Source organism: Micromys minutus (genome assembly GCF_963924665.1).
Source record: "Micromys minutus genome assembly, chromosome: 26".
Lineage (NCBI taxonomy): Eukaryota > Metazoa > Chordata > Mammalia > Rodentia > Muridae > Micromys > Micromys minutus.
Genome location: NC_137961.1, coordinates 5,554,403 through 5,573,316, shown reverse-complemented (window position 1 = coordinate 5,573,316; position 18,914 = coordinate 5,554,403). Strand labels below are relative to the sequence as shown.

The 18,914-nt window shown below is 44.7% G+C and overlaps 1 protein-coding gene across 3 annotated transcripts in view; it reads left to right on the top strand.

Moving 5' to 3' along the window:
- CSPP1 (centrosome and spindle pole associated protein 1) overlaps positions 1 to 18,914 on the top strand; it is a 90,845-nt gene that overhangs the window by 68,501 nt on the left and 3,430 nt on the right. For all 3 annotated transcript variants that reach the window (XM_080938805.1, XM_080938804.1, XM_080938806.1), the window contains 11 exons: positions 2,393 to 2,505; positions 5,765 to 5,914; positions 6,241 to 6,387; positions 7,022 to 7,126; positions 9,063 to 9,129; positions 9,553 to 9,670; positions 11,971 to 12,110; positions 13,012 to 13,152; positions 15,169 to 15,215; positions 17,761 to 17,824; positions 18,489 to 18,598. In XM_080938805.1, the coding sequence (XP_080794931.1) occupies positions 2,393 to 2,505; positions 5,765 to 5,914; positions 6,241 to 6,387; positions 7,022 to 7,126; positions 9,063 to 9,129; positions 9,553 to 9,670; positions 11,971 to 12,110; positions 13,012 to 13,152; positions 15,169 to 15,215; positions 17,761 to 17,824; positions 18,489 to 18,598 (1,202 nt within the window). The remainder of the gene's footprint in view (positions 1 to 2,392; positions 2,506 to 5,764; positions 5,915 to 6,240; positions 6,388 to 7,021; positions 7,127 to 9,062; positions 9,130 to 9,552; positions 9,671 to 11,970; positions 12,111 to 13,011; positions 13,153 to 15,168; positions 15,216 to 17,760; positions 17,825 to 18,488; positions 18,599 to 18,914) is intronic.

Sequence of the window (18,914 nt, the reverse complement as noted above, 5' to 3'; positions counted from 1 at the left end):
ACCCCCTTCCTGAGAGAATAAAGCTGATTGAATGTGCCCAGCACATTTTGACCTGTATAGTTTTTCTCTGCTACGCCATGTTTTTCTCTGGTGGGTGCTAATGATGACTTTAAAATATCATAAAATGTCAGTATCTTCATTTTATATGAATTGAAAATTTCTAGACTTCCCCCCAACCATTAAGTAAACAAAATTTTGTCAATATAAGAAACTATTCATGATCACCTAATTTGTGCTGTGCCATAAATATGTGTAAGAGAGCTGAGAGGCCAAACCTACTCCATCTTAAAGGAAAAAGCTGAGAAATTGGCCTGCAGCCAAACTCAAGCTGCACCTGAGTAGCACGGCTTGTCCTTGGCCCACACCCAGAGTTACTCCCTCCCTACTTCCTAACATGTCAATCAAAGATTAGTCTGATTGTCTCAGACGTGCTTTCACCATTTGTGATTGTTCATGGTTTTGCTTCAGAGCAACCTTGCTCCCCACTTTCTTTAACTTGTTCTGTTGAGAGCTGGGGTCTCCTGTTCTGCTGCATCAGAGATGGTGGTGTGGGCCAAGCTCAAGCTTGGATAAAGACCCTAGTGCAGGTGCATCGGAGTCGCTCCATGGGGGGCTTCTGGGGTTCACAGACACTTCCTGGCACAACTTATTCATGTGTGTATATGAATGTGTACATTTACACGTGCTGTTTAATATTTTTATAAGGCTTTGAGAAATTTGGATAATCTCAAAGTTTTCCTAATTTATGCCTTTAAGCTTCATCCTCATTTGATGTTTTGTCTCAGTTTGGCTTTCCTTTTTTCTTTTGCTGTTTTAGACAGTGTCTTACACTGTGTGATCCTGGTTGGTCTGGAACTCACTATGTCACCAGCTCCTGCCTCCCCAGTGCCAGGTCTTGCCACAGTTCTCAGTCTCATTAGGCCTTGGAAATGATTGTTTTTTCCGGTACAAAACTGAGGCAGGTTTTCTTCACTGTGAGGCTGGGACTCCAAGTGTGTACCACCCCACCTGCCTCATGCTGTCAGTTTTGTTTTCTTTTACTCAATGGCTCCTAAGTGAACTGCTATGAATGCAATACTAGTTTGTCTTGAGTTGTTCTGTGGTTACTATGGTATCTAGTTACACTCTGTTTTCTAATAGTTCTAGTTTCCTGTACTTGTGAAAAGTCCTCCCCAAAGGATGTATTTCATCCATATTTTTTTAGTTGTCACAAAAATTCAAATTTTGAGGGAAATGAAGGTAAAAGACAGTACTCAGTGTTGTACTCTGAGCTTTCTACAGTGCCAGAGACTTGAGGAAACCTCTGTAGGCTCAGTTTACACTTAGTAGGACAGGTTTCTCGGGGAAAAGTTGTCATGATTGACAGGTCTTGAGTGAATTTAACACAGATACAGAGTAGCTGGCCTGCCAGATGTAGTCCTTCAGGAGGTGACAAGCCGGGGACAGAGACGAGTTGATGGGAGACTGAGTCAGCAGCTGGGCGTGCTGAGACATGTCTGTAGGTTCAGCCGTTAGGAGGCAGAGGCAGGAGGACTGCTGCAGACTTAAGGCTATCCTAGTCTACATAGTGATTTCAGATCAGCCATGGATACATAACATAGTAAGACCCTGTTTCAACAAATAAATCAACCAGCCAATCAAACAACAAAAGCAATAAATCAGTAATTTAAGAATCATAAAAATTTATGTGAGATTTAAGTTGTCATTGTTTTTTTTTTTTCTGCATATAAAGAGATTTCTAGGAAATGGTTGTTTTTCAAATATCTTTTCTGAAACAGTGCTTTCTCTTTGAGACTATATAATGCTATTTATAAGGAACATATGCTATAGCAAACTGTTGCCACATTATATCCCTTTAAAAAGCACTCTGTGTGCTACAGATAGAACCCAAGGCTTTGTACTGCCAGTAAAGCACTAGCTACTGCAGTTTTAAGAGTAAACCCTATTATTATAGTTAGACTAACTTAAATTTTAAGAACGTTTCCTTTTCCTCCTGTTTTTCCCCCTTCAATTCTGGGGACTGAATCCAGGGCCTTCCAGTGCTAAGCAGACGCCCTGCACTGAGCTGTCTTTCCAGCCCTAGGACGTCTTCTTAAGTAAGACAGTGATGAACACTGTCCACCATGGACAGCACAGTGTGCTCTGATGGCAGGCTCAGGCTGTCAGTGTGCACATTGCCTTCTGTCTCATGCTGCTCTGCACAGGATTGCCATCCCTCCTGTAGTCTGACTGTTTGCTCTCTCCTGCGGCCTCCATGACCCTCACACTCTTACCTCACCTTCTGTTTCTGCATTAACCTCAGGAGTCTGTATGTAATGCTTCTTTTCATAACGTAGGCTTATTAGCAAATTGTTCCTTCCCTAACTGTGTTTCTGCAAACTATCTTTTGAAGGTCCTTTGCAAACACAGAGCTCTCCTTTTGCCCGGGGAAACACATTCGGTGAGCCGCTCAGCGAACTTCAGGTTAAACAGCAAGAATTGTACAAGAATTTTCTTCGTTTTCAGGTGAAAGCCTTGTCTGGTTATAGTTACAACTCTTAATGAATATGATAATAAACTAAACTTGCAAGACATTTATTCACTGTGCACTAATTTCTAAAATACTATGTAGTTAACCAACGTGTCTAGTTTATATCAGATGCAGGTAAAATCACATTGTTCAGTCATATCAGAATCTTTCCTAAACATTAGAAGATCAAAAGTTGGTAAATCAATGAATGTCAAGATTTCTAAAATTCACTTCAGAGATACAGGGGGAATCTTCTATATGCTTGCTAGAGAAGAAAATTAAGCCCCGTGTCTCCTAACAGATGTGATATCATTGGCTTGGTACAGAGTATAAACTGAAGTTATGTTTCAGCCGAGTTTAATGCATGCATGCAATTTCAGCACGCTGACTAAGCAGGAGGATTGAGAATTGGAGGCCAGGCAGGGTCTCAGGAAACCACACATTCACATATAATAAAATGACATTTTGAGTTAAACACCTCTTTTTGTATTAGGCAGGCAGCATTTAAAGTAGTGGAACATTCAGACTATTCCTAAAGAAGGCGCTGAAGCATCTAGTGTTTAGTGGGCAGTGAGCTGAGTGGATGTGGAGCTCAGATGACTGAGGTGTCTGCCTCCTTCTCTCCACACCTGCACTCGCACAGTTTCCTTTGCTGTACATTTACTGGCGGGCGGTGTAGACCAGAAGTGTGGGTGTCTGTAGGGAATGACTGAGAGAAGGTGATGGAGAGCAGAGCCCCACAGACATCAGACACTCAGGTCAGCAGGCTGAGTGTGGGGCAGAATCCGCGGTTACATGACAACATCTGCCGTGGGGGAAGCTGCAGTTAAAAGCGGTTAGTTTTTAAATCGCTTTATTGTTCACTAAATAATTTTACATGTGTAGAGTGTTCCTGCATGTTAGTTCTCTGGAGACAGTATCTCTGTGCTAGGACCTGCAGCTGAAGCACTTACGGAGGCTCTAACTTTTGAAGCCTGTCTTTGGGTAATGCAGTCTCATCTGTGGGGCCGCTGGGAAGTTTCCCTCTGGAAAGCCACTAAGAGAGAGGACGCTTGGACTGTTACTTTATGAGTGGAGAACTCTGGTTTGTGTTTGAGACAGGGCTCCTCTGTGTAAACAGCCCGGTTGTCGTGGGGCTCCCTCTGTCTCCTGGGCTCTGGGGTACAGTGCGAGCCTCCGCTGCCTGTCGGAATAAATCACTCTTGAGTGGGGATTTTTCAATTGTTCTTCTTAGTGCTCACAAAATCCTTTTTCTTCCGTCACAAATCACATAGAATTATAAGCAGCTAAATGGTATTTATTGTTACTCTCAGTAATATCTTACAGAAATATCTAAAGCTTAAGAATTGAAAGAAATGTTTTTAAATGTGCAGATTTGTTCATAAGGGTGAGAAAAGAAGCTGTAGCCAAGGATTTTCACAGATTAGTGAGTGTTGACCTAGTGCATCAGAAGCGTGGCTGCTGTTCCAGTTGAGTTAATAGCTTTTTGTGAGTGGATTTTAAAGACAGCGTTGAAAACAAAACATTTTAATAATTCAAACATCTCATAAAACACTTTTGTGTTTTACAGCTTGAAAACTGACCTAGAAGATAATTTTCTTCCTCTTAGCATTTCTGTTGGCACCAGGCTGCACCTGTTAGACGTGTGGTCAGCTGGTGCTTTATGGTGGAGATTGTCCTCTGTAGTTCTGTTGTTGTCCCTTCCCATGGAGGACAGAGAAGATGGCCCCGGTCTGAGCCCGAGACTGTCGCAGCACTAGTGTTCTCACTGGGCGTGTGCACTGGGCTGTCATGCTAACCCTCGGGAGCGGCTCAGGACCAGGCGGTGACTCACAGTGAACGTAGGAAGATTCAGGTTCTCATCATGCAGAGCACTGTCCACATGCAACCTTAAAGCTACAGGAAGTTCAGATTGCATAAAAATACCCTCTGTAGTAAAAATATAAAATCCATCACAGCAGTCTCACAACAAACTGCCTGCCTCTCTTCCTCTTACGATCTTCCTAGACGGCCCATCCCTGCATCAACATGGCCTGCCCAAGCAAGACCTGAACAAGAACAGCACCAATAGACATATTCACACAGAAGGGCAAAATATCAAGAGGCCTCAGTCCTAGACAGAGAATTTCAGGAAGCTCAGGAATGTTGGAAGCAGGAGAAATTGTCTTCCTTAGGGAAGAGCATGCCTGCTGCTTATCCAATACCAAGTGCTCAGCCCTGAAATCATACACATAAAAGCAACACACACACACACACACACACACACACACACACACACACACACACACACACACTCTTAATGTACATCATGAATTTGAGAGAATAAGGGGTGTGAGAGGAAAGAAAGGGAAAATGGCATAATTTCAAGAAAATAAATATTCGAACATAAGATCTAGAAACAATGTTAATAATTATAATCTGTAAGGATAGCCTTAAGCCAATCATAATTATCCAGTAGCAGAAGGGCTTGGTGGTGCACACCTGTAATCCTGGCACTTGAAAGGCTAAGGCAGGAGAATCACCCTAAGTTTGAGGCCACCCTGGGGTTACTTGGGGACTTCGAGGGCAACCCCAGAACAAAACTTTGTTTTAGAACAGTAGAGAATTAATAGTTGAAAAAAATTAAAAAAAAAAAAAACAAAAAAACAAAAAAACATTCTACCATTCTCCCTACTTTACCCATAGAGGGCGTCATGTACTGTTTCTTAGGGCGCCCTCCTGTCTGTGTGCTCTGCTCTAGAACGCTCTCTCAGCATCCCTGCCCTGTCCCACCTGCACACACCTGGGAGGGAGCCTGGTCCTGAGCCTCTTCCCAACTCTTGGGATCTCAGTTCCTCTTTACCTGCCAGTGGGAGAAGAGCCCTGTGAGGATGACTCCTGTGTGGGCATTCTCTTCATGGCCAAGCACATTGGCATGTGGGCATCACTGCACAGTAATCCAACCACAGACCCATCCTTAGTGCTTTCTGTGCAGGAAGGACTAAAGTGCTCCTCACGCCTTCTCACTTTGGAGAGTGAACATGAATAGCTCTTACTAGGTGAGAACATTGAGTTCAAGTCCATTTCCCAAGTTCACATAGTCCGTACTAAGCAGAAATGAATTTTACTACCAGCTTTTAACAGTATCCTATGTCCTTCCAAGTAAAATACAGGACACCCAAAAATCAAGAACTTGCAAATAGAAGCATCCAAGAAAAAGTGGTATTGTAACTTGTCAGTGGGCGAACAGGATAATCACTGAGCCCGATTCTTTAGATTGAGGAAAAGAGACAAAGAGAAGAAGCGGAGCGTGAGAGGCTGAGAGCTGCCGAAGAGAAGGAAGAAAAGCGTCTGGCGGAGCAGAGGGCAAGAATCCAGCAGGAGTACGAGGAGGAGCAGGAGCGGAGGAGAGAGAAGGAGGAGGAGGTGTGTCCGTCTGTCTCTCCAGCCAGAGGGAAAGCTTGATGTTGTCTTGAGAAGATGCTCGGTGGTATATGAGACAGGTGCTGCCTTGGCACCCAGCTTTAAAGCCCTGTCGTCTGCACTGTATAGTTAGTGTTTAAGAAAGGCACAGATTGCTTTTATCTCTAAGCTGATAAAAGATGTCTACTATTTTATTAAATGGATAGTATCTTCAATTTGTAGAATACCATATCATTTATATATTCAATTTTACTTCTTTTAGACAAAGTAACATATTTTCAAATGTACTGCGAATGCATGCAAGAAGTATGTCTTTTTAAATTTTAAAGCAAAGGCTAAAAAATGAAGAACTTATTCGGTTAGCTGAAGAGAGGCGAAAAGAAGCAGAAAGAAAGAAGAAAGAAGAGGAAGAAAAGCATAACTTGCAACTTCAGCATTACTACGAGAGAGAAAATGTTATCGGAGATGAAAAGAAGGTATGTCTCAGAGGCACGTCAGGCCCGGGGTTCGGGCCTGGCAGAGTCTGGAGTTGTTAGAAAAGGGGAGAAAGGAGGGTTTCAACTGAGTATGCAGTGTTGAGCGTCATTTGTGAGGTGTGCCACAGTTGGAATCTTTAACCTAATTAGTGGCCATTTTCAGTCTTGTTGCTGTGGTCCTATGTTCGGCTGTGCTGCTGAAGATGTAGTCTGTAGATCAGAACCGTGTGGGCGGGGCTCACAGGAGCTCGCCACAGTGACTGGCTGGCTAACATGCCAACAAAAATAGTTGCCTTAAACTTTATTTACCTGTTGATTCATTTTTTTATGTATTATATTGTAAGTTAAATGTAATTCATCAAGAAGACTGCTTTTGGAGTCACTATATTTGGTACACAGGGTTGGCATTAAGAGTTTGAGTACACGAATCATGAGTTGCAATTATGAGACAGGACTAAGAAGCAGAAACCTAATGTGATCTTATACACCTGAAAGAGTTTGACTACTTTATAAAGACTATTTACTAAAAGCAAGAGTAGTTTGAATTTCATAAATGGTTGTGTCTATTGAGTATATAATGTATGTGTGTATGTGCGTATATATATGTACAGAAAGACTTTTTTTTTTCCCCCAGCACTTGAGACAGCCTTCTCCTGTAGTTCCTGCTCTTCAGAACAAAATTGCAAGCAAAGTCCAAAGACCTCCTTCAGTCGACACCATCATAAGTTCCTTCATTCATGTGTGTACTCTGTTCTCAGTAACTTGAGTTGGGTGGGTACTTTATGAGGTTTTCATTAGTTTGCATGTTGCTAGAGTTGTGACTGATAGCACTTGGTACCCTAAAGCTTAATTCTCAAGGACGCCAAAATCTGTTAAAGCAAATGATGTTGGTGTGTTACAGCTCCTTAAGAACACCTGTGTGTTGCTCTTGTCATTGTCATGTGTTTGTTTTAAGTCAGGGTCTTGTTTTGAGGTAGGACAGCCTTGGCTGTCCTGGAATTTGCTATATAGACTAAGCTGGCCTGCTCAGCTCTGCCTCCCACGTGCTGGGATTAAAGTTGTTCACCACCTTGCTTGGTTCTGTTCTAACTAGCTGTAGTTTGTTATGCTTGTGGATTCCCTTATGTTTAGACCGATGTGCAGTTATAAAAGGAAGCTAGGAAGGTCAGAGTATCTGCAAACTCAGAGGTGGGACAAGCCATATAAAGAACATCCTGTGGTCTGGGTTGGCCTGGCCGGATGATGTTTTTGTGCAAAGGCAGCTGGGAGCAGACGGAAATCTACACCTTGTCGGGTGGAGATGGTTGTGCACTTTGGCTTTCCTCCTGTCCTACCAGAGTAGGCAGAGCGTACTTTGACAGTCCGATTCTACTTTGACAGTCTGGTTTTTTGCTCTGTGGTTGAAAATGGATGGGGATCCTTGTGACGTTCAGGGAGCATGGCGTGATAACTTGAGCTTGAGTGGGCACACAGGACAAGATGCTTTTGTGGAAGTCCAGATGTGAGATTAGGGTTTAGAGTGGTAAGAGGTCAGAGGTACTGTTCAGCTTTCTGGTGATACAGGGTTGAAGTCTGAAAATTGAGCTGTGGCTGAGGAAGGCATTTTGGACGGGGTTTGTAGCTTGGGATGCAGTTAACGTTGGTGCTTACTGAATTAATGATTCAGGGTTTGTATCGTACATAGAGGGGTGAAAAGCACTGAGCACAGAAGTTGGAGGAAATTTTTCTGCAGAGGGGGAGCTACAGACAGAAAGTGTCAGCCTAGTGAGTTGTTACTCACCAGGAACTGAGAATGAAACCGCGCACTGATGTGTGACTTGGGGTCCATGAAAGGACCAGTGTCAGCACAAGTCACCCTAAGACCAACGTCTTAGCACAAAGATTCATTTGCCCCAGAGGGATGCAGAGCAGGGAGTAGGGACAGACACAGAAGATAGAGGATGAGGAAGAGGGGGAAGGAACAAGGGAGAAGAGGAAAGGACCGGCTCAGGATAGAAGAACCAGAGGTGGTCCATAGGCAGATAGGGTTTATAAAGGTACAAGGGAAAACTTGTTAGGATGAGGTGTTCAGTTGTAATTACACACGTTAATTAGGTGAGCTAAAGGGGGCTTTTGATTGCTGGACTTGAATACTTTGTAGCTGGGCCTTGGTGGTCAGCCTCAGGAGGAGAAGTGGTCAGATAAGGGAGTAGACTTGGTGGCTGGCTTTAGGAATGTACAGGGAATGGGGGAGAAGGACAGGCCTGCCAGAGCCATGTTTGCTGTGCTTGGGTAGTTGGAGTCCTTCCTGTCACTTGATTTGGTAAGGGCAGTCCCACGGAGTGAATGAGGGCACGGAAGTGGACCTCAGAAATAAGCCTTTATTATTCTTTTCTCAAGGGAACAGTAAGTGCTCTACACTGTCAGGCCATCTCTCCAGCCCTGTGACGCCTAGTTGTGAAGGGAAGATGCTGATGGACAGTTGATGGTGAAGAAGGGGAGGCTTTATGAATGGGCTGAGAGGAGCACACTAACTTAGAAGAGGCTGTAAAAAAGAGTAGCAGGCACAGCGCACACACACAGGGGATGATTGGTCAGAGGCGAGAAGCTTTCCGCGTGCTCTACAGTGTAGTTTGCCTTCTTTTTGTGCTGAGGAATAGGGAGGAAATGCTGACTGTGTGTCTTGTTGCCCACAGGAAAGCTCCATGTCCCGTGCACAGTCTCCTCCAGTACCTGCAAGGAAGAACCAGCTCCGTGCAGAAGGTAGACAGGACTTGTATAGTCGAGGCTATTCACAGTAACTACAGAGCACTGGAAAGTGCAGAGATGCTGGGACAGTGCTGTCCCCCCAGCCCCATCCTGCATCAGTGGCACACAGACCTTCAGTAGCTTCCCACTTGTGTGCTTACCCCCTATAATCTGTATAGTCACCAAGACAGTCACCATCAAAGTGCACATCACTCCTGAGTCCCGCCCTTACAGTTGCCCTCAGTACACGACATCTCCCTCACTCAGACTGGGGTTCTTAATGATGTACATTATGATGTGTGTGTATGTAAACACACTTAAGTGTCGTCCATAAACATTTCTCTGTGCATTTTAGCTTTATGAAAAGCCAGATTGTGTTTGGTAATTAATCTTTTGTTATTTTTTCTTGTTTTTTAACTTCTCAATGGGAATTTGTAGAGGAGAAAAAGAATGTAATTATGGAGTTATCAGAAATGAGGAAGCAGCTCAGAAGTGAGGAGAGGCGTTTGCAGGGGCGGCTGCTGCACCTGGAAAGTGACAACGAGCTGCCCATCAGGTGCGTCTGCGCTGCCTTCCTGGGGTTGGATTGGTTAATCTCAGCTTCCTGTTTCCTCCTGCGTCCTCTAGAAATAAGATGTGGAAATGTACTTCCTTGAGGGCAATGATGGCAGTAGTGGAAAACTCTGAGATGAGGTTGGTTACACACATGGTTTATGATTACACACATGGTTCATGATTACACACGTGGTTCATGATGTCACATGTGGCTCATGATTTCAAGTGTGGTTTATGATTACGTGTATTAGTTTTTGTTGGATACTCATTTCTCAGGGAGACATAGCTGGTGTTTTTGCCGAGGTGTCCACTTCTCTACAGCTGGGCTCTTGCACTGTGGCTTAGCCCGGGCGAGAGCAGACAGCGTGGGCTAAGTGAGGGTGTTGTTAAAGCAACGACCATCTTACATGTGTCCAGAGCCATTGGTTCCTCATTCTCATTGCATAGAGCAGCCTCACAGAAAGTCTCTTCACTGCATTATCCAGCTCTTTGGGAGCTGGGCAGGGAACAAATGACATGGACCACATGCCAATGTGAGCTAATAATAATAACCCAGTTCTAAAAGCCAACTTGTTTACTCAGTAGAATTATGGGAATTAGCGAGGGGCCCACTGTAACCGACTCCGAGAGGTTGCTGTTGGTGACTATTCTAATGGGTTTGTGCAGACTTTTGTTGCCATGCAAAAAGCAGAGCTCTCATCTTAAAGGGAATTAAAACTGTTCATTCTAGAGCCATTTCTGAGTGGCCATGACCTGGGAGAACAGATTTAGGTTGCCCTGGCAAAACGTTTTTTATGTACTTTTTATATAGTCTTACAGAGCAAAAAGTCATCCATGAAGGCAAATTTATAATGCCTTTGTCTGCCCGTCAGGGAAGTGGGCGCGGCAGGGTACACAGCTTTTCTGTGGGCCAGGATGCTATCCGATGGCATGTTTAGCTCTTGGGTTGGCAGAAGCCAGTGCTCTGCTAAGTTAGCAGATTTCTAAAAGGCTTTTATTTCTTGTCACAAGATGTTCCAACACAGAGCAAGTATAAGAGGCTCTCCAGAGGGCAATTCTGAGTCCGAGATAGGTAACTGTACACCGGACCTGTGATATTCTAGTCTCTGCAGCAAAGGAAGGGTATAAGCCAGGCTGTGATATTCCAGCCTCTGCAGACACCGCTTCCTTTCAGGTGCTTTTGTCCCCGCCATATGCAGCTTTTTTTTTCACAGGTTTTCCTTCAAAGTCTCATTCTAGATCCGGGCCAGCCTTGACAGCGCCATGCTATGACCCTTCTAAGAGTTTCCTGAGAGAAAAGGAAACCCCACGAGAGGACCCCGGGTGTTCCTAATTGCTTACGACTGTAGCTTAGGTTACATTTTTTTTTTTAAAAAAAAGAGGAGGGATGCTGGGTTTGGTGGCACACACCTTTAGTCTGAGCACCAGGAGGCAGCCAGATCTCTTCTGAATTCAAGATCAGCTTGGTCTACATAGTGAGTTCCAGGCCAGCCAGAAACTCATAGGGGGAACCTGTCTCACAGAGAGAGGGGGCTTGGGGGATGGAGAGAGGGAGAGGGAGGGGAAGGGGAAGCTGAGAGTGGGAGTGGGAGGGAGGTGGGAGGGAGAAGGAAGGGCAGAGGACGGGTCAGTGCACTGTGGAAGGAGGCCCTGATTGGTATTTGTTTCTATTAACAAGAAAGCTAGAATTTTCATTCTTTGTCCACTTTCCTTGGGGGAAGTGGCTCCCTTCCAAAGCTGCTCCTTTCAAAGCTGCTCCTTCCAAAGCTGCCTAGAATATTCATTACTTGGGTACCAACAGAACAGAAGAATGTCTAATTGAATATGGAGTTGTTGGGAACGTTTTGTAAAGTCATGCACAGTTTCCTATTTCTTAGCACACCACTAACAGCATCTTACCAGTATAATTTCTACTTTGGGCTGGGAGAAAGCTAAGATTCACAGACATCTAGTTTATGGTATATCCTGTGCATGGTACCTGCACATTTCTTGTAATTCTCTTGCTCAGAACATGGTAAAATTGGATAGATTTTTATATTCACATTAAAGTCATTTCTAAAATGTAGTATGCCTGATCTTTGTGGTTTTTTGTTTGTTTGTTTTTTGAGACAGGTTCTTATGTAGCTCAAGGTGACATCAAATTAATCAGCTGAGGCTGGCCTTGAGGTCATAAATGCTGGAATTGTAGACAGATGACACCAGGGCCCTTATAAAGTCTCTGTTCTTAGCACAGGTGGTTGGCAGGGCAGTTAGAATACATGTAGTGAGTGTGGTCACAGAGAATTGAATGTCTTTTTGCAGGAGGAGAGAGCGGAACCCCATGGGTATATTTGACATGGCTAGGCATCGGGTACAAGCTCCTGTCAGAAGACCATCGCCCAAGGGCTTAGATGCCACTACTGTTCAGAATCTCCATGACTTTAATGAGCTGAGAGAGAGAGGTGAGCACACACTGTTAGGATTGCTCTCTAGGTGACATCTTGGGGTAGCAGGGAGAAAGTGCAGTAAGTTGCTTGTTCTAGGGACTGCCTTCTAACTGCTCTTTATGTGAAGCTTCTCATTAAAGATATCAATTTTGTGTTCTTTAATTTCATGGCTTTGTAATGTCTTTTGACTGAGGTTCTGATTTGAAATTAAGGTTGTTACCTAATTTTTTTTTTAACGAGGATGGTCAAACTCAGGTCTTGTGAAGTGCTGTCTACGGAGCTATATCCCCAACAGGGCACAGGGAGTTCCACCTTTGTGTAGGCACAGCTTTCCCATTGCAGCTGCAGCTCAGGTGCACAGCGACAGACCTGCTGCACTGCATGGGCTCCATCCCCTCTCAGAACTCATGGCCTGCATTAGGGCTCTTTTTGATGTGCATTCTATCAGCTTGTTTAAGTATGGTTACATACTCTCACCAGTGTAGGACCATGCAGAAAGCTTTATAGCCCTAAAAGTCCTGTTCACCCTCCTTCCCTTTATCCCTTTAAGGTTCCACCATCTGCCTTTGGCAGTGCTGTAGTCTGTGAAGTCGGAATCACACCAGATCCAGCCTTCTCAGATTGTCACTTAACAACATGCGCTCAGCTCTCCTCAGCACCTCTTCTTGGCTTCTTTCCCCCATATTTTTTCTGAGGCAGAATTATACACAGTAGTCCATACTGGTCTAGAACTCACTGTGTAGCCCAAGTGACCTTGATTTAATTTCATTCATTAACTATACCACAGCTAGTCTCTTCACTTAAGAACATGTTGGATGTTGGCTTCCATATTTTAGGTATAAACACTCATGTACAGATTTATTTTTCTAAAATTTCAGTTGAAAACAAGATTTAACTTATGTAATTTTTGCACTAGATTCAGATACTCGAGTGGATCTGAGATTGATGTACCCAGACCCTCCACGAGATGCTCACACCCTGGAGATTCAGCAGCAGGCCCTGCTCCGGGAGCAGCAGAGGAAGCTAAACAGAATAAAGATGCGGAGAGACGCAGGAGGTAGGAACAAGGCCGCTGCTTCAGATGCGCCGTGCCTCGTCCTTCTTCAGCCTTTAAGTTGTTGGTTTTGTCTGTCTGTCTGTCTAGAGATTTATGTGTGAATATGCACAGGAGCGAAGTCAGCCCCTCAGAGCTCAGCGGAGGGAAACTGCTGTTAGAGGAGGTTGTGAGCCTCTAGGTCCGTGCAAGAAACCAGAGCCAGTCAGTCATCTCTGCAGCCTTTTCCCATATAATTTATTCACTTATGTCCTGAGCACAGCTCCCCCTGTTCTCCCAGCCTTTTCCCTCATTCCCTCCTCTCCTTCTCTGAGATGTGGAGCAGGGCCTGGGTACCAATCCACCCTGGTATGTCGAGTCACTGCAGGACGAGGCACATCCTCTCCCACTGAGGCCGGACAAGGCAGCTAGTTATGGGAACATTATCCGTCCAGAGTCAGGGACAGCCCCTGCTTGGTTTTTGGTGGACCTACCTGAAGACCAAGCTGCACATATGGTACGCATGCGCACGGGCAGTGGCTTACTTAGTCCATGCATGCTCTTTGGTGGAGGTTCAGACTCTTGAGTCCCCACGGGCCCAGGATAGTTGATTCTGTGGGTCTTTTCATGGAGTCCCTGCCCCTCAGGACTCCTTAGCACCTCACTCTACCCTCCCCTCTCCCTTGGATTCAGTCCCAGGCAGCTCCATGCTCACGGTCAGTTGTGGAAAGGGACTCATTCCAGAGGACTGATGAGTCCTGAGCGGCCATGTGCCCATGTTGGGGGTTGAGCTATTCATCAGTGCTGGAGGCTGGGTGTCCTGTTCATGCCACATGACTTCCACCCCACGGACCACCAACAGAAGGCAGGGATGCTCATTCTGCTCCTGGAGCACATCTCTCTCTCTCTCTCTCTCTCTCTCTCTCTCTCTCTCTCTCTCTCTCTCTCTCTCTCTGTGTGTGTGTGTGTTGTGTAAAGTATCAGATTTGGGTGTATGCTTTTGTATAATTATCTGGTCATGTCAATCTAATATAATGCTGTAAGCATGACTCAGAGGGCACAGAGACTGACCTACACTAACAGGATTAGTATGGTGGGTAATGGGCTAGGCTGCTGCTCCTGTGTAAGTCAGGTCAAATGGACAGTTTCTAAGCCCACAGGAGATGGAACTAGCAGGTGTGCAGTGTGAGTGGGGCCACAAGCAGGCTGGACTTACCTCAGATCCATGGATGGGCCTTGCTGAACCACAGGGGAGTGTCGGGACCAAATCTGGATCCCCCTTGCTTTGCCAGCCTTCAGGTCAGTGTGTGGAAGGTAGAGAAGGTGAGACCCTGTCTTGGCAGGCTGCTATGGCTTGCAGAATGTGAGGAAGGTGTCTGGCCTCAGGAGGTATAATCGTAGTAAGTGTGATGTTAACTTCAGGCTGAGCTTATAGATCAAGGCTTAGATATACACATGTATAGGAGACATCTTCCTTCCTCATGGTATGGAATTTTAAATACCAAATGATGAGCTGATCTTGTGGGATCTCATCAGTTTATGCACAGCAAGACTAATAGTCCGCAGATGGGTCCAGGTACTTCTCACTAGGAGCAAACACTGACAAGGTAATTGTTAGATACGGTTCACTCATGCAAAGTCTCAAGGAAAAGCTATGGACCACCATTGCAGCTCCTTTCCTCTCAGTGTTCTGTGTTTGGAGAAACGTAGGGACTCTGCCAGGCTGCAGAAGAGACTGGGACACCTGACCTCTGCCCTGTGCTTGGCACAGTTTAACTTAGGCAGAGAACAGGAACAGACAGACGCTTTCTTTTAAGGGGGGAAAAACCTGTGTTAATTTTTTCTTAGATATCAAAGTTCACAGAGATTATATTAATGAGTCATTCAACCAGAATGGATGCAGATTTAATGAGAAAGTACTATATAGTTCCTAAGATTGCTCTGCTGTGTGATAGTGTAAGTAATTTTCAGGAGAAAGAAATAATAGAAGATCTGAACTGTATTTTGTTAGCCCTCTGTTTACTTTTATTCCGTTCACAGCTGATTTAGACACCATCTCCGCTGGAAATGTACAAGGGCGCAGAATGGTAAGCAGATAGTTCAAAGTCTAAATGAGAGTTTGGGGCCTGTGTTAAATGAGTTTTCTGCATTTTGAATGTGTCCATAATATTAGTGTTTATTTTAAATCATGGTTTCAATTGTAAGTGTGCAGAGAAAGTAATGGGTGAGAATAAGGTCTGAGCAGCGTGAGCGTGCTCTGCAGCGGTCTAATTTGGGGTAGACTAACTTTCTGCTCCAGTTTTCCATGCAGTGCTTACAGATGAAGTTGGCCATACTTAATGCTAGAGCACTACATCGATCCAGTTAATCTCTGCAGGGTACAGATGGCCTTGGCTTATATATTCTGCAGCGTGCTCCTAAGTAAGCGTGTGTGAGGGGTTACTCGAAGGGTTAAGTGAGGCAAAGCACAAAATTTCATCTAGAGCAGAGCTGGTGGGACAGTGCAGGGTTAGTGGCACTGTCACTGCAGTCTGTGAAGGACAGCAGCACTGGGCCCTACCCGCCCTGTGGTTTATAACAGTGGTGGGAGGTAACCACGGAAACCTTGACAACACACAGAGGAGGAGAGGGGACAGGGTGGGGAGCAGAAGTACTCTGAAGTGGGTGGGTTTACTTTAGTAAGTTGATAGGTCTGGGGTTGAAAGGTGGAAAAACAAGAAAAACTTGGGAGTTGGGAAGACAGGGAGTCGTTTGACACAGCATGTTTGGATTGTATGTGACACAGAGTCCTGGAGCATACATGGCACTGGAGAGTCTTAGGACATTTCTAGCCTTTCCTAGATGAAGCTCAGCCTGGTCTGTATTTGTTCTCAGGGTTTCCACCTGATACTGCAGCTCCAGTTTCTCTAATCTCCCATGTTTTACTACATTTTAAAGGCTACTCATTGTTAAATGACTATCGTATTATATCTTGCCCATAGTCTTTCATCCAACAAACTAGGCCCAACTCAGGACCCAGGAGGGCTCTGACTGCCCTGTCCTGCAGTACACCGTGCCTCTTTGGGAAGACAGCAGTTTGATAGATGTTTCCATGTGTGATGGCTGCCTTACTCCATGCAAAAGATCATGAAGTTTACTATCTGGGATTTAAGTTAAAAATCTGGATTCCTAACATCCCGTTTGGTTGGGAAACTCAATATAAACCATGAATTTATCATGATTTAAAAAAGAGAAAGCCACCTGCCTTTCCTCAAAACTGAATTAATATAGAAAAGCATATAGGGTGAGCAAGTTGTCATTTAGAAGACGAGGTGGGCTCTGGTCACTCTGCGGTTATGGGAAGGGCTACAATGTAGAAGTTAAGTAATACTGAGCAGGTGGATACTTAGTCGCTGTGACTATGATTGGTTGACTAGAATGAAAGTAGAATGAGCAATTATCAAAGAGGAGATAGAAATTCAACATACGGAAGAACCGAGAGCCCAGAGAATGCCAAAGGGAGCAAGATAACTCAGTGCTAGTGTCGGAGCAAGTGCAGAGATCACATACAACACATAACGTGGTTTCTATACAAATGTAGATGCATTTCCCTGGATGAAGCTCATTGTCCAGTGCTGTAGTTTTCCCTACAGCATGGCATGTTGCAGTAAATATTAAAAATGAAAGGCTTATCTCCTTAATGGTCCCTGAGGTCTCACTCTGCAGGTGCCGCTTAATATGGAGGTGGACGCCACTTAATTGGAGCCTAGCGCACAAACTCTGTCACTCGGTCCTTTAGCCGCTCCTCCACACGATTCCCTTCCCAAGCCGGTCACTCCGCCTGTCCTACTGCCTCCATCCTGGGTGGAATTACCATCCCAGCGTCTTCTTTCTCTATCGCCGTCACAAACATCACTTCAAAGCCCTGGTGACTTTTCAAATGGGTTTATATAATAGATTCTCAATTCACAAACCCTCTACATAATAAGATTACATCTAATAGACAAAGATACAAACTGCCCTTCTATAAAATGACCTACAAAAACCCTTAAAATATTTATATCTACCTATGTCTGATTACAGCCACCAGGATCTAAGCCTGCTTTCCCCAACTCCATCTTGATTTTTTTCCCCCCAATCTCTGCTCCTCTCTGGTTTCCTACCTTTTATCTGCCTACCTCTCCACTGTCCAATCACATATTGACTTAACACGAATCTACATGCCACTGTGGAGGTTGCTGTGGTCAGAGCCAGTGTATCTATAGTGCCATTGCTTCCCTTCCTTCCGTGGCGGAACTGGAATGCCCAGCTGTCAGCACAGAAGAGGGGGAGGAGGCGACCGCTCAGATGCACTGACAACACGGTGTTCAGTGCTGTTTTCACAGCAGCGCCACACCTTCATCAGCTGGGGGGGGGGTGGCAGGGAGGAAGTTAGGGCACATGTCTGTCAGGTGAAATGCCTGCTGTCAGGTCTTGGTGAGCTAACGATACTGGAATGTAGAGGGACACCGTGCTTGCCATCTTTTTTGTTGGTTTGTTGGGATTAGAGTGGAAACCTGTGCTGTTGGTATGGTTTATTTTCCTACTCCAGACTAAAAATGCAGCTATTAACATACAGTTGTTTGTTTTTTTTTATTTTTTATTTTATTTTAGCCCAGAGATGACACTAATGATTTTTTGAAAAATTCATTATTAGAATCTGATAGTGCTTTTATTGGTGAGTATATTTGATTTACCAATGTTATGTTAATTTTTAAAGCTACATGTATATCTGTGTCTATTTTAGATCTTTATTAGAATATTACTTTGGAACCCCATCTGAACTGGAATTTACTATGGCCCAGGATGACCTCAACCTTTGATCCTCCTGCCTCATGAGTTCTGGGATTAGGGCTGCATCAGGCTGTTTCTGCCACTTTTGAAATTGCTTGTGGCAGTTACACAAAATGTTGGACAGCCAGCCACCTTAACAGCTGGCAATAATTCCTAGTTTCTGTCCCAAGGAAATCATGCCCACATGGAGGTACACTTGAATATTCAAGGGCATCCATCAGTTCAGTGCCACCAGCTAGCAACAGTCACCAATGTCAGGTGCAGATGCAGAGTGTGCTGAGTTATGTGACTCAGCACCAACATGACACATGCCCCTCAGACACTGTTGTAGAGTTCCACCTGTGGGGTGTACTCTGGGCCTGCAGAGTAGGTGCAAGTGATCGTACGGGAGCTCTTTGAGGTATTGCAGATTCAAGGCAGTAATGATGATACAACTGTAAATTCACAAGAGAAATCACCGAACTTGTAACATTTCAGTAAAGCAATTAAAAAGACATCAAGACTCTAAGCTCTGAGTAAAATTGACACTTTTTGTGTGGCCTGTTTAGGTGCTTATGGTGAGACATATCCTGTCACTGAAGAGGACACCTTCCCTCCACCATCACAGCTGCCCTCTGCAAGGGAACGCCGGAGGAACAAGTTAAAAGGACTAGATTTTGTATGTATGATCTTCTCAGTGTAGAAGATTGAGTTTGGCTTCAGTGTATGTAGTCTAATGGAGGAAAACAAGTGGGAGGAGGCCTGCTTTGAAAACTGTGTGTGTGTGTGTGTGTGTGTGTGTGTGTGTGTGTGTGTGTGGTGTCTTGATCTCCGTTCTGCTATCAGTTCTTCTGACCTCAGAGCTCTTCCAATGGCGTGTAGCTCTGTAAACGGATGGACACCTGTCCTGTAAATGTTAAATTTACTGCCCCAATCGCACTCCCTATATAGCAGTACAGACTTTGTAGAAACCACACAAAGCAACTGTGAGCATT